The sequence below is a fragment of the Rattus norvegicus genome, chromosome 10 (genome assembly GCF_021556685.1).
Source record: "Rattus norvegicus strain SHRSP/BbbUtx chromosome 10, alternate assembly SHRSP_T2T, whole genome shotgun sequence".
Lineage (NCBI taxonomy): Eukaryota > Metazoa > Chordata > Mammalia > Rodentia > Muridae > Rattus > Rattus norvegicus.
In genome coordinates this window covers 34016164-34030425 of record NC_141543.1, presented here as the reverse complement: position 1 = coordinate 34030425, position 14262 = coordinate 34016164, and the positions used below count along the sequence as shown (strand labels likewise).

At 48.8% G+C, this 14262-nt stretch overlaps 1 protein-coding gene across 3 annotated transcripts in view; it reads right to left on the bottom strand.

Annotated features, from left to right (window-relative positions):
• The window catches only part of Ccnjl (cyclin J-like), a 58087-nt gene that overhangs the window by 27297 nt on the left and 16528 nt on the right, over window positions 1-14262 (bottom strand). For all 3 annotated transcript variants that reach the window (XM_087571595.1, NM_001037773.6, NM_001440091.1), the window contains 1 exon segment: window positions 2086-2299. In XM_087571595.1, the coding sequence (XP_087427721.1) occupies window positions 2086-2299 (214 nt within the window).

Sequence of the window (14262 nt, the reverse complement as noted above, 5' to 3'; positions counted from 1 at the left end):
CCTCTCGGCAACTCCGTGTGTGGTGTGCGTGTGTGCTCACATGTGCATGGGTACATGCTGTGTGCACGTGTGTCAGAAGGCTGGAGGTTGACAGTAGCCGTCTTCCTAGATTGTTCTCCTCCTTATAGACCGAGGCAGGATCTCCGACTTGAACTCACAGCTAGTCTAGCTAGTCGGCTTGCCCTGCGGATTCCCTGTCGCAACCTCCAGAATGCCGGGATTATCCGTGGGCTGTCACATTAGCCAGGCTTCTATGTATGCGTTGGAGATTCAAACTTCCAGCAAGCACTTTACCCACTGGGACATCTCTCCATCCCTAGTGGGAGTCAATTCTAAGTACATGATCGTGTGTGTGTCTATATATCTGTGACCTCAGCTGTGCAGAAAGAGCGGGAAGATTTCCAACAGGGGTGGGCAGCCCAAGTCTAGAAAGGCATCAAGAAGCAATGAAGGTGGAGGGTGTACCATACGCAATGATGGGACAGAGCTTTCCCGGTGGGGCTGCCATCCAGGGAGCGATGAGGAGGAAGATAGGAATCCAGAGGGTTAGACGTTATACTGAGGCTCATGGTCCACTAAGGAGCGGTTTTAAGTGGCAAGGTGACATAGCAGATGTGTGGCCAGGAGCTCATCCAAGCTACAGTATAGCGATGCAGTAAACCTCACCCAGGGCAGGTGTTGGTCTACATTTCACCCAGCCACTGGGATGCTGGGCATGGCCGCTGGGAAGGCGAAGTGCTGGGAGCTTGACAGCACTTAAGGCTTCAGGGAAGCGCCCAGACACAGCTCAGGAGGTGGGAGAACTCTAAGTCTAAAATGTGGGCAGGCCGAAGTTGGCATTTCCTGACTTCTGGGCCTCCAGTCACCACTGGGGAACCACACAGAAGTCAGGAATGAAATGTTGGGGGTCCACAGCCTGTGACATGACGAGGCCAGGCTAGGCCAGGGCACTCCCAAACTCCTGGACATTCAGGTGCTACTGAGTCTTGAGGAGTTGAGAGCAGAGTTGGGGGAGGGGCTCTTGAGCAGAGGATGGTGACTAGCCCAGGGTGGGTGGGGATGGGGAGATAGGTACTCTGGCTTAGCTCATCTGTGATTGCCCTTCGCTTGGTTGACAGTTTTCTGGAAGCACAAAAAGGCCTTCCATGGAAGACTTGCTGCGTCTCTGTAGGCGAAGGCCTCCTCCATGCTCCCCACGGCGGCTTCGATGGAAGAGACAGTCTATGTTTATTTATACTATTTATTGACTGTTCACCGTGAAGAATGGGTGCATGCCCACTTCTCAGGGTGGACCAGAGATTAAATATCTTTGGCAGGGAGGAATGTCCAGGAAGGGAAGCTTATTGGCCAAACCCTCAGGACCTCTAGATACCTCATTAGCATGGAGAATTCTGTTCTGGGCTACATGACCAATGTGGGGAGTATAGACATGTGTTTCAGGCCAGGAATCTGGCAGGCAGCAGGGAGCTGCTTACCATCTCAGGTGGATGCTGGGGGCCGGGGACTCAGACCGCTCTACCTTACCAAGTTTCCTGGCATGGTCCACTGTCCCACAGACAGGGGGCCAGAGATCGGCTGCTCTCAGTGAGACCTTTTTAGAAGGTGAAGACCCCATAAAGAATGTGTTCCGGCCTGGGTACTATGTCATGAATTCAGCTTAGGTCCAAGTAAAACTGTCCCATCTCTAGACATCTCTGCAAACAGTGAGTGCTAGGGCCTATTCAGGGAGCTCTCATAGAAAGAAGAGAGCAAGAGACATGAGGTTAAGGGGACAAGCCAGGCATCAAGAAGCTACGGTCTCAAATTCTGCTTGTTGTATCCTTGCTGGGCATCTCAAAGCCACTTCCTAAGCTTCTCTGAGCCTTGATAACACAGGGTACCAAGATGGTCTTTCAGAGTCGCTGTGAAGATTCATTAAGATCAAGCTGTGAATATCCTTAGCCATTTAGTATAGGCGCAAAAAATAACAGCAGTTATTAAGACAACTCATACCCAGCCAAGGATGAACACAGAGGCCGTGGAAAACCCACGGAGCTAGGTAATGGCTTAGCAGCAACTGGGCTGACCGCAGACGTTTCTACTTACTTGCCAGCAGGAGGCAGGAGACAGCCACAGTGTACAGCTGCTTGGAGGTGGTGACGTTGTACTGGTCCATAAAGTGGTCCAAAAGGTAGATGGCCAGGTGCCGGGCCGAGGGGCAGAGATGGCAGTGTCTGCTTAGCAGGGTCAGAATGTCTACAAAGAACCGCCGGCTCTTCAGGAGCGGGGAGTGGGCACGGAAGGTGGGCAGCTTCAGTTCCTGCAGGAGGTGAACAGAGAAGGTCAAGGTCACGGAGACCCGCTCTGTGCATAGGACTGTGAGTGATCATTTCCTCCACTTTGGGGAACCTAAACAATACTAGAATGTGTTGCTGGACATGACTGTAATCCCAGAGCCCAGGAGGCAGAGGCAGGAGGATGGCGGAAAGTTTGAGGCCAGCGTGTAAACAAACAGATTTGAAAGACTAATTCAAGGGACTGTCCACGCGATCACTACAGGTTGACAGTCTGCCTTCTGTCTACCCTTTCACACATGGCTTCCCTCTCCAGGTTCTTATCGCCATGGTTCATTCTCCTCTCTCCAAGAAGGAAACTTTGTCATTCCTACACTGCCATGTTTTCTGAATGTATCTGCTGAACACAAGAAAAAGAAGAGGAAAAAAATATTAATTGTGAGTCAGGCTAGCTAGTACCTACTGTGTAGCCCTGGCTGGTCTTGAAGTCATACAAAGCCTGCTGTCTCTCCTTCCGAGCTTCTGGGATTTCAGATGTAAGCCATCAAGTCTTTTTTTTTTTTTTCTTTTTTGAGATTCATTTTCATTTTATGTGTGTGAGTATCGGCTTACATACATGTATGCATGCATGCATGTATGTGTATATGTGTAGTATGTGTGTGCGTGCACATGCATGTGAGCGTGCACACAAATGTCTTTGCAGATTCCTGATGCTCTAGGAGGCCAGAAGAGGGCATCAGATCTCCCAGAGCAGGCGCTTGTAAGCTGCTGGTAACTGAAGTGCCCTGTGGCAAGAGCAGATTTACTCCTGGGCTGTCTCTCTACTCAGCCTCTCTTTCCATTTTCTCCTTCTTCCCCTTCTTAAAAGAAAATAGTATGTACATAGCCCAGGCTGTGTAGTCCTGGCTATCCTGGAACTCAATCTGTAGACCAGGATGGCCTCAAACTCACAGAGATCTGACTGCCTCTGCCTCTGACTGCTGGGATTCAAGGTGTGAAACACCACTTCCTAGCAATATTTGTTTGCCATTTAAGCAAGGTAGGTGAGATACTATTTGTCTAGGAATATCTCCGTGCTCTCAGCTTTAGTGCTACTTTCTTTCTAGAAGCTCAGGAGAGCAAAGTGGAGGAAGACGTGAACAGGCAGGCTGGAGTCAGGAGAAGATGAGGCAGAGGTCAGGTTGCATGCTGGTCTGTATGCCCATGCAGGCTGCAGACACAGAGCTAAGGAATGCTGGTGGCTGGATGCTGGTACATGCTGTTGGGCTGTCAACAATATGTCTCACTGGCTCTAGAACATCACCACCATCTCATTGCTGAAACTACCTCTGAGGCTGTGTTGCTCACACCCAAACATTCCCTGTTGGTCCTTTGGCCTGGACCTGAGGCATGCTGGACTAGTTCAGTTCTCAAGCTTGTTTGAATGTAGCATGTGTACCTGTCCGCCTGCCCGTCTGTCCGTCCATCTGTTCATCTGTCTGTCTCTTTCTCGTACACACACACACACACACACACACACACACACACACACACACACACACACATCTTAGTGACATTCTGTCAAATAGAGAAACAGAAAGGAACAAAACTGAAGGAAAACAGGAGGGAGGTTGGCAGGTAAGAAATTATGAACACTGATTAGTGACATCAAGCAAACTGGTGCCCCCATTCTGTGTCAGTCCACCTTTCAAATGGTGTTGAGGACTGAACCCAGTTCTATGTGCATGCTAGGCCAGGGCCCTGCTACTGTGCCCAGCATGATGTCCCTCTAATTCTTTACTCAACCAGCTGCAGAGCAGGACTAGAAAGAAGTGTCTGTTCATTCATTCACTAGAGACACGAACTCATTCATTTCACTCAGTATCACAAACCTCCCACACATGCACGAGGGCATTATTTTAGGCCCTGGGTATATAGCTTCAGTAATGCAGACTCAGACATAAATGTAAAATTTGAAACTGAAATTCTTAAATGAAAACAGGAGTAAATACATAGGACTTTAGACAAAGCATGATTTCTTTTTATTTTCTTTCTGTTTTGTTTGTTTGTTTGTTGTTTGTTTTGTTTCTCAAGGCAGAATTTCTCTGTGTAGCCCTTGCTGTTCTAAAACTCATTGTATAGATCAGGCTGGTCTTGAACTCACAGCTCCTCCTGCCTCTACTTCCCAAGTGCTGGGATAAAGGCATGTGTCACCATTGCCGAGCTTAAAGCAATGGCTTCCTTCCTTCTTTCTTTCTCTCTTTCTTTCTTTAATTTAAAAATTTTTACATGCATTTGTGCTTTTGTCTGCATGTATGCCTTTGTGAGGGTGTCAGATTTTGGTATTATAGGCAATTGTAAGCTGCCACACGGGTGCTGGGATTTGAACCTAGGTCCTCTGGAAGAGCAGTCAGTGCTCTTAACTGCTAAGCTACCTCTCCAGCTTCCAAAGCAATGGTTTCTTTCTTTTCTTTTTTTTTTCTCGGAGACTGAGGATTGAACCCAGGGCCTTGCGCTTTCTAGGCAAGCGCTCTACCACTGAGCTAAATTCCCAACCCCAAAGCAATGGTTTCTTAAATATGATTCTAAACGCAGAAGTATTAAAAAGAAATATAAGCTACATTTTAAAATTAGACTTTCATGCTGGAGAGACGGCTGAGTGATCAAGGGCTCGCTGCTCTTCATGAGAACCTGAGTTTGAGCCCAAGCCAACGACACACAGCCCCCTGTGTAAATCCAGCTCCAGGGATTTTGGAAGGCAGCTATGCTCACCACTATACCACCAACGCCAGCTCCAGGGATTTTGATACCTTCTTCTGGTCTCTGAAGGTACACATATGCATACATGCATACATACATACATACATACATACATACATACATACATACATACAAACAAAATAAAAACAAATCTCAAAAAATAAAACAAATACAAATGGGCAAAGGATCAAAAGGGCATTTCTCAAAAGAAGATTAAAAATGGCTAGTAAGCAAATGAGAAGATATGATTGCTAATCTCTAGGGAAACACAAATCAAATCACAGGGAAATAATACTTCACATCTCCTGGCATGGATATTACTTTAAAAATGAAAAGCAACAACAACAAAACAAAACAAAACCAACAAAACAAGTAAGAAACAAACAAACAAAAAAACAAGTTTAAAACAAACAAGTGTTGATGATGATGCAGGCAAATCAGAACTCTTGTATATAGGCAGTAGGAGAGTCAGACAGGGCATCTACCGTGGGAAGCGGCATGGCAAATCCACCTATTAACACTCTGTCACCACATGAGCCAGCACTTCCAGCCCTGGCAGAGACCTGAGAGCAACAACAAAATGGCTGTGCTACAAAGAAAGTTGCAGATTCGTGACAGTCCATCTTCCCTAAAGGGAGAGAGGCTGGCTTGGTTGAAACTTAGGTTCTGATCTCCTGATTATTTCTTCTCTTCTGGCTTGTCCTCAGAGGTCAAGAAGTCAGGATCAGCTAGCTGTCTCTGCAGCCCTAGAGCTCTGCTAACGGAAGATGCACACAGCCTGGATAAATTCCTTCCTATCTCTTAGGCTCACTCATGAAGAAACCGAGTTTGAAAAAGTCCTTTAATCCCAAGGCTTTACTGAATTAGCCAGAGAGCTGAAGGCCAGAAGACTTTCAAAATCACGGGTTTCATTCTGACATTTTCGTATGCATGTATCATTGTACACTGCTCTCCCTCCCTCCCCCCTCTCTGTGTGCGTGTGTGTGTGTGTGTGTGTGTGTGGCTCAGGTAGTTTAGCCAGAGCCATCTGTGTGAGCACTAGATTAGACCTACCCATTTCAGCCTTGTGTGGTCACCAGTTGGTGCACAACTGCGCGCAACGACCACACAGTAGCTGTTATAAGTGTTCCAAGCACACACCATTTTGGGACGTTCAGCTATGTCCTCTTGCAAAAGGATTATCCCAGCTGGGCTTGTTACCAGTTTATACCCATTCAGGATCACAACGCTGTCACCTAAGTATCTATCCATTCTCTACTCTCTGTCCCAATGCCTTCTTTATTACACATGGCTTCTGGGAGGGGATAAACTATAGGACTGGGGAGCCACTGGGAGGGAGGCTCCAACTACCAAGCCATTGGAAGCCATCATCCCCGCTAGGTCAAGGTGTGGCTTTTTCAGTGGAGGAGCACTCTCACCCTTGTGAGTTCAACCCCTCATGTTCTGTAAGGAAGTCATGCCAGCTTCTTGGTTCCTCTAGGGTGAAGTGTGGCTGAGTAACGACTAGTAGCTGAGACCTCAGGAGAAGGGATAGACTAACTTCTCCCCCTGGAGAGGAATTTTGGCTGACAGTAGCAAACTTGAGGGAGAGGAACGAGGTTCCCTGAGCCCCTCCCCCATCCAAGCCTGACTGCTGACGAGCTCATTCTTGGGCAGACCCAGCTGCCTTGAGTTCCTATGGCTCAGTGTGACCCAGTAAATGGTTTGTTTGCCCTCCCCCCCAAGACATGGTCTCCTGCAGTCTAAGATGACTTCTAGTTTACTGTGCAGCCCAGGAGGACCTTAAACTCCTGGTTCTGCCATAACCTCCTCTCAGGTGCAGGGATTACATGTAGGAGTCCTTGTGGTTGGCTGATGTGTTTTTTTAATTTTTATTTATTTATTTTTTGAGTCAGTCTCTTATAATGCCATCCAAGCTGTCCTCAAACTTGCTAAGTTGGCCCAGGCTGACTTCAAACTCCCTCCTTAGTCCAGTAGCTTCTGGGATTACAAGTGTGAGGCACCATGAGGAGACCAACATTTTATGCTTGAAGTCATAAAGATATTTTATTCCCAGCTTAAATTAAGAAGACGGATGCCTCCGTGGCCATCTTTCTGCCTGTATTGTTTGGTGGATTGGTGTGGCCACTCCAAGAGTGTGGGTTTCAAATGCCAGCACCTCAGTATGAATACGACCACTGGCTGCTTAATAACTAACTGTTGAGGAATGGAGGGAGGGAAGTGTATTCAAGGCACAGCTCTAGGTCTGGAAGATACAGGAGAACATCAAAAAGGAAACAAAGACAAGTGTTTCTTTAGCTTGATCTGGCCTTGAATGTTAGCTCTTCCTGTCTCTGCTTCCTGAATCCTGGAATCACCAATGTGTGCCTTGCCCAACTAGAGTGCCAAGCCTTGAGTGGAGTGTAAGAATTTGCCTATGAACATGGAGCAACAGAAGGTTGCTTAAGAGTACCTGCAAAACATAGGTAACGTCTTATGTAGTTAAAAGAGCTGGCTGTTAATCCCAACATTCAGGAGGTGGGGGTAAGGGCAGGGGCAGGGGCAGGGGCAGGGGCAGAGGCAGAGGCAGTCGGATCTCTGTGAGTTCCAGGGGAGCCTGGTCTACAGCGTGAGTTCCAGGACAGCCAGGGCTAGGAAGAGAAACCCATGTGTAGCACGGTCTCCCTGTGGGTCCCTTAACAAGGGCTGACGCTGACTCTGCCTCCTCCTCCTCCCTTTGGATCCCTTTCCCCTAGTCTTGCTCCCTTGTCTGGCCTCACTGGGAGAGGAGACATCTAGTCCTGTTGTGACTTGATGTGCCAGGGTGTGTTGGTACCCACGAGGAAGGGGTTTTCCCTTCTCAGAGGAGAAGGGGAAAGGAAATGGGGGAGGGGGAAGTGAGGGTGGGAGTGGGAGAAGAGGAGGGAGCGGGACTGCAGTCAGGATGTAAAGTGAGTAAATAAATTAATTAGGAAGAAAACTGAGCCAAGCACTCCCGAATTTAGCTAAAGCAGACTGAGCAAGTGGGTAGGGTACCAGCTTTGTAGGATGCAAGAAATCTGTCTTGCCCTGAGAAAAATGAGGAGCCATAGAAAGGTTTAGAGTAGGGTTCCTACCTGCCTGAGAAGCTTTCCCTAAGATCTCTGCACCAGCCCAGTCCTGGGCTCAAGCCAGGCAGGCAGGAGCAGCGGCTGCCCTGGGCTTGCAGCCCCTCAGCATCCACCCTTCAGCAGCTGCCTGGGTATTTCCTCTGGGGGGGGGGGGAGGCTCTAAATTCAGCCCATGCAGTCTGTCAGGCTGCAGCTGCTGTATTAGCTTTTGCCAAATGACCTTTGCCTGGACCATGCTACCCTCATCAGGGCAGCGCAACCACAAGGCAAGGGTCAGATATGCGAGGCCCTGGCTTCCCTTCCTCAGAGCTCAAGGCAGGCAAGCGCCTTCCAGTTCCCACCTTCTTGCCAAGTGAGGGAAAAAGACTCCCCGGGGTGAGTGCCCTGCCGGGTCCTCTGCAGGAAGGCTCTTTTTTCTTTGAGCAGCTTCTGGAAAAGGAAGCATAGAGAAAGATGTAGGAAAAGGTAACAGGTGGCAGTGCATGCCGGGTAGCAGGAGAGGGGAGGGGGGGCTTCTTAGGAAAGACTAGGCACAGACAAGATCCTGACAGCCGCAGCCGTCTCTCTGAGACTTTTTCTCCTGCTTCATCTTGACGCTCTAATACTCCGAGGGAGGCTCTCCTGACTTCTCTTTTACCAAGTGGGTGGGGTTCTTCTTTCTTTCTCCCTTCCCATTCTGCTTATTCCTTTTCCTTATCCTCCTTTTTTGAGAGGTGTATTTATGTAGCTCATATGGGCCCCTCCACTCGAGATGTGGTCAGAGGTGACCGTGAACTCCCAGTCCTCCTACTTCTACCTTCCAAGTGCTGGGATGACAGATCACAAGTGTGTGCAACCACGAACTCGTGCGCGTACTAGGCCAAGCACATGACCCACTGACCTACATTCCCCGTGTTTGTTCGTCATGGCCGGAATTCTGCTTGCTTATGTGCCTTCCTACTGAACGACAGATTCCAGAAGGCCAAGGTCAGGTGATGCATATACAATTTGCCCCACGCCCAATTTAAAGGCGGATACGCAAGCAGGTGCTGAAAAATGTATGTTAAGCGAAAAAGAATGGTCATCCTTCTTTGTATCAAACACTCCCCGATGTGTGGTAGCAGCGCTAAGCTAAGTCTGCACTGGCTGGAAAACTCAGCTGCACTATTTACTAACCTCGGGTACAGATTTCTGACTTTCATCGACCTTGTCTGAGAAATATGGGTCATATTGTTGTAAATGTAACGTATTTGGCACACACCAGTCATCCAAATGAGGACGGAGAATGGCCCTTCCCTGGAGCTGAGTAATCAAAACCCTGATAAGCAACAGCCTTTATCTGAGGCCCAGAGCCTAGTGGAAGGCTACAGGACTTTCAAAGTAAAGGAAACTTGCTCCGTATAACAGAGAACAAAGTTTTCTACCTTGGGGCGTGTAGACAGCTGGGACTGAGGAGGCCTCTGGTGAGAAGGACAACTGTCTATTAGCTTGCTCTGCAGGTCCCCAAACCAAATGGAATTAGTCACACTGAGGCTGGGCTTCTTTCTGTGCCCCCAGAAAAGGGTGCTACTTTGTCATAGGAACAGCAGTACAGGGCTTGCCCGCTCGCCCCATTTAACTTTGGAAGTCCAGCTGGTTACGTGGCTAACCCAATTAGCAGGGAAGAGGCGCTCATTACACAGGGCTTTGCCCTAAGGATCTGCATTCTTCGTCCCCCAAGCTCTCTTGACCTAAGCCTTCTAGCAGCTTGAGTACAGGAAGCAGGCCTCCCTGGCGAGTGGCCTGGATTTCAGGGACAAAGGAGCAGCCTGCCCAGGACCGCTTGCAAAGCTCTCTCAAGACCAGACAGGGGCTTGGCAGGCATCAACAACCAGCTTGGCAGGGTGGGCTGCGGGAACATTGCCAGGCAGGGTGACCTTCCTCTCAGCGGCAGTAGAGCCAGTACCAAGGTTGCAGGAGGGAGGAGACAACAGGGACAGATTGGAAGGGGCTCCCTGACCATCCCAACTCCCCAGATGTTGGCCCCCTTATCACCTGAGCCAGGCAGGAGTGCCTTCTGTCCCAGGTGCACGTAGGGATGAGCAGATGGAGGCCAGGGACAGATGGCCATGGCCATCAGAATTCAGGGAAATATACCTTATAAAAACCTGCTTTTGTTATCATGGCAGTATGGCAGCTTTCTTTCTTTTTCTTTTTTTTTTTTTTAAATAATTACCATTGACTAAAGAAATACTTTTTACAACACACACCAAAACGCTCACAGTGGCTATCTGGGCAGGGGATGAAATAGGCCAATATTTTGCATGAGTTTTGCTTTTGAACTTTTCAACATTGTCTGAATTTAAGAAGCAAAAACAAAACAAAACAAAACAAAACAAAAAACAAAAAAACAACAACAACAAAAACCTCAAGATATAATTGTATAATTCAGTTACTAGGTTTCCAGCTTGAAAACAAAAAGGTATGGAGGGAACCAGGTCACTTCTGTATTGAGGCCAAACTCAAAGGTTCTTTCCCCTGACCCTTTAATCAGCTCTGTTTGTGAAGCTGTCCTGCTTAGTGCACATCCCACAGCATCCTTACAATGTACACTGCATGCCAATGTCTTTCCAACTACTGAGTAGTTAACTTGCATGTTCAGGGATAAAGTTTAAGATGCATTTGTTCTTATGAGTATGCAGGTGTGTGCCTCCATGAGTTTATGGGCACCATTTGTGCATAGTGCCCCTGGAGGCCAGAAGAGGGCGTAAAATCCCTGGAACTGGAGTAAAGTCGGTTGAAGGCCACCCATTGTGAAAGCTGGGCATTGACCCTGAGTCCTCGTTGAGCTCATCGAGTGTTCTTAACCACTGAGTCATCTCTCCAGCTTTTCACTGAAGTACCCAAATGCTGCTTGATTTCTGATGCGGAGAAATTCACAGTGAAGGACAGTGAATTCCCTAGAGTTTTCCTCATGCAACTCTCAGAGCAGAGGCTCACATAACAGCTTCCTGTTCAAGAGGGAGCTCCTTGGACATTTGCAATGACTGCATAGGATTCCGTGGCAACGATGTGTAATAAACCCTGACTTTAGAAACGTGAACTGCTTCTCTTCCTTCAGCCCTGTTCTGCCACTGTTTTTTAGAAGAGACCGTCCCCAACCTCTGTCCCATATGACAGTATCTCAGGAGTTTCTCACAACCTGCGGGTAATTCCAACGAGGTGCTATTCCATTAAATTCCCTTCATCTCATGAAATGCAGCCATGCACTGTCCACCCAGGAAGGGCTAATGAATACCTATTGAGTTGGTGAAGGCATGTGTGGCTAAATGAATGGAATGTCTCAGGGAAATCCTTCCCGCACCTTTGACATTTTGTCCTCCCCCCCCCACAAGCCCCCTTAAATGTCCTGCATCCTTCTCTGGGCTGTCACTGCCCATGGAGGGACTCCCCTCTGCTATGACATAGCTAGGAGCAGCACTTCTGAGCCAGGAAGAACCACTCAGAGGGGAGGAGGATGGTGATGTCGTCAGGCTGGATTGCTTTAGAACCGCTGCTTCTGAGGCCAGTGAGCAAACTAGCTCACAAGGTAAAGGTGCTCGCCACCATGCCGGATGGTCCTCAGGACCCACGTTACGTATTGAAGAGATGAGAACCAAGCGCTACAAGGTGTCCCTCTGACTTCCGCATGTGGTATACGTGTCTGTGCTCACACACAGATACATATGAATGCATACACAAAACAAGTGAAAACGGACACAATGTATATTTAAAAGAACCACTGTTTCTGCCTCTCGGCTTTGCCTGGGGGGGGGTTCCACTAGAAAGAGGGTTACTCCAGAGGGAGAGCTTGAAGAACCAAGTGAGGATACATGAATCGCAATCTGCACAAAGCCCCCACACTAAGTCACATATATAGGCAGTTGGGACGTCTGGCCAGGTCTGCAAAGATCCCAGATATCTGCCCCACCCGGCTCCGCCACCCCTCCTTTGGCAGAGTAGCAAACTCTTTGATGTCTGTGTTGGCCTTAGAAGTGGCTGGCAGTTCTGGTGTGCAGGGCCAGCCCCCAAGTGCAGGTGCATAAGATGGGAGCTCAGAGGCAGCTATCGCTGTAGTTACTGAGCCGTGGAGGTCGAAGATGCCTTGAAACACTGGCATCTGAAGGTCAGGGCATTGTGACGTGCATCCAGTCTCTGCTGGCTTTCTCTATCAGGAGCGGAAGTGACAGCCCCCGCTTTTCACCCTCTGTGTCCTGCTCTGCATTACTTTCTTCCGACGTTGGCTTAAAAATCCTTTCCCTGTCGAGCTTCTGTCAGTCACTCCCTAAGCATCTCAGTCATTCACTCCCACTGCCCTTCCCTGATGGACTTCACAGCACGGGGCGGGGGGTGGGGGTGGGGTGGGGATTAGGCTCACGTCATTCAGCCTGTGAGCCCAATACCCTATACAAAAGAGATGCTCAGCACAGGTCCAAAGCTCCTATTTTTGAGAGCGTCACATACTAGTAGGACTATACGGGTGAGGACAGGTTGACAGGCTTATCACAGTGGGGCCTTCACACTCATGAAGACCACCGGGGAGGTCTGACAAACAGGGTGAACGGAAGTCCAGGGAAAGAGGAAGCATTTCTCTTGCTAGGTATAGATAGCACAGGTGCTCTCGGGGAGGACAGCGAACCCCACGAAGGATTGCAAACGTGAGCCGAGTACCCTGATGCATATGCACGAAAATGCCGTAATGAAGCCCATTATTTTGCATGTAACGGGATATATTAAGAAGACCAAAGGGCTGGAGAGATGGCTCAGCCGTTAAAGGCTAGGCTCACAACCAAATATATAAGAAGACCATGAGAAAACTGATGAAGTATCTACCTACCAATCAGACACTTCGAAGCCAAAGTTTCCCAACGTGAGTGCTATGTGACATGCTTCCTGAAGAAAAGTGTTCTGTGGGCCGGTTTGGGAAACAACACATACCGCCCTGCACACTCCTAAAACACACAGTAACACACTCCCTGAAACATCTGTTCAGTGAGGACGATATATATATACAATTTCAGAGAACTGTACCTTCAATTGATTTTGCCACAGAATACCACCGCTACCACCTCCTTTTGGGGGTGTGCACTGGGAGGCAGAACAACAGCATTCCAGAAAGCCTGGACTGAAGCGGTGCTTCGGGGGGGGGGGGGTTGGCTGGTGAGCACCAGAGTGTCCCGGGAAGAGGAAAAGTCCAGAGTGTTGCACAAGGCGGGACTCCGGTGAAAACCCCTGTCCCAGGCCTTCGTTATCCGATGATTCCTCTAAGCCCAGAGACTTATGAAAAGCTTCCAGAGATTAAGAACTGCAGCTTCCGCCTGCCAAACTGCCTCGGTAAGAATTTCCCCGTGGCCATGGCATTAGCAGTTTGAGAGGGATCTTTGACAAGCTGGAGAAGCTGGGGTGAGGAAGCCCCAGGCAGCCAAGGGTTGGGTGGCTACCGAAGGCACCGGGACTAGGGTCAGGATAAAATGCACACCATGCCCCCATTTCGTGCAAAAACACTTTATATACAATTCTGGTGGCTTCCAGTCCTCTGTAAACGCTGGCCTGCTGCCTCTAAGGAAGCCCTCCCTGGGCTACTGCTTACTAGACTAAGCAACATGACTACCTTAAGGCAAAGGAAGGACGAGGCCTTTCTTTTTATTTCCTGAGATCTAGCTCCCTAAGCTCTGACACGTCTCTCAGGACTTCATGCGTGTTTGGCTTTCTCAGTATGATAAACAATTGTGCATAGCCTCCTGATAGCTGCAGAGGTCTGCCCGACAGCCATGCAGTCAGACTTGAAACACACCATTTGGGAGCGTATACATTTATCAGGAAGCAGGAGGTGAGGAAATACCATTGGCAACTAAGGTGACTGGGAGGAAGTACGGACTTGCAAAGTACAAGAGAGTATTCGAGGGGGGAAGGGTCTTCAAAGGCCTCTGAGCTCAACCCCAGTCTCCTCTCCTGCTCACGGCCTACTGTTTCAGCCTGAGGACGCATCTTCAGGGCATGAACAGCTACTCAGACACTGTTTTGACATTCTTCAAAACCAACAGTGCCAGTCACATCCTGTTCTGCAGAAGTTGGGCTCAACTTCCTTTCGGCGGGCTGGGAAGTCATGTCTGTGACATCTGTCCCAGTCCCCCTGGACTCCTGGGCAAACGGCAGTTCCACAT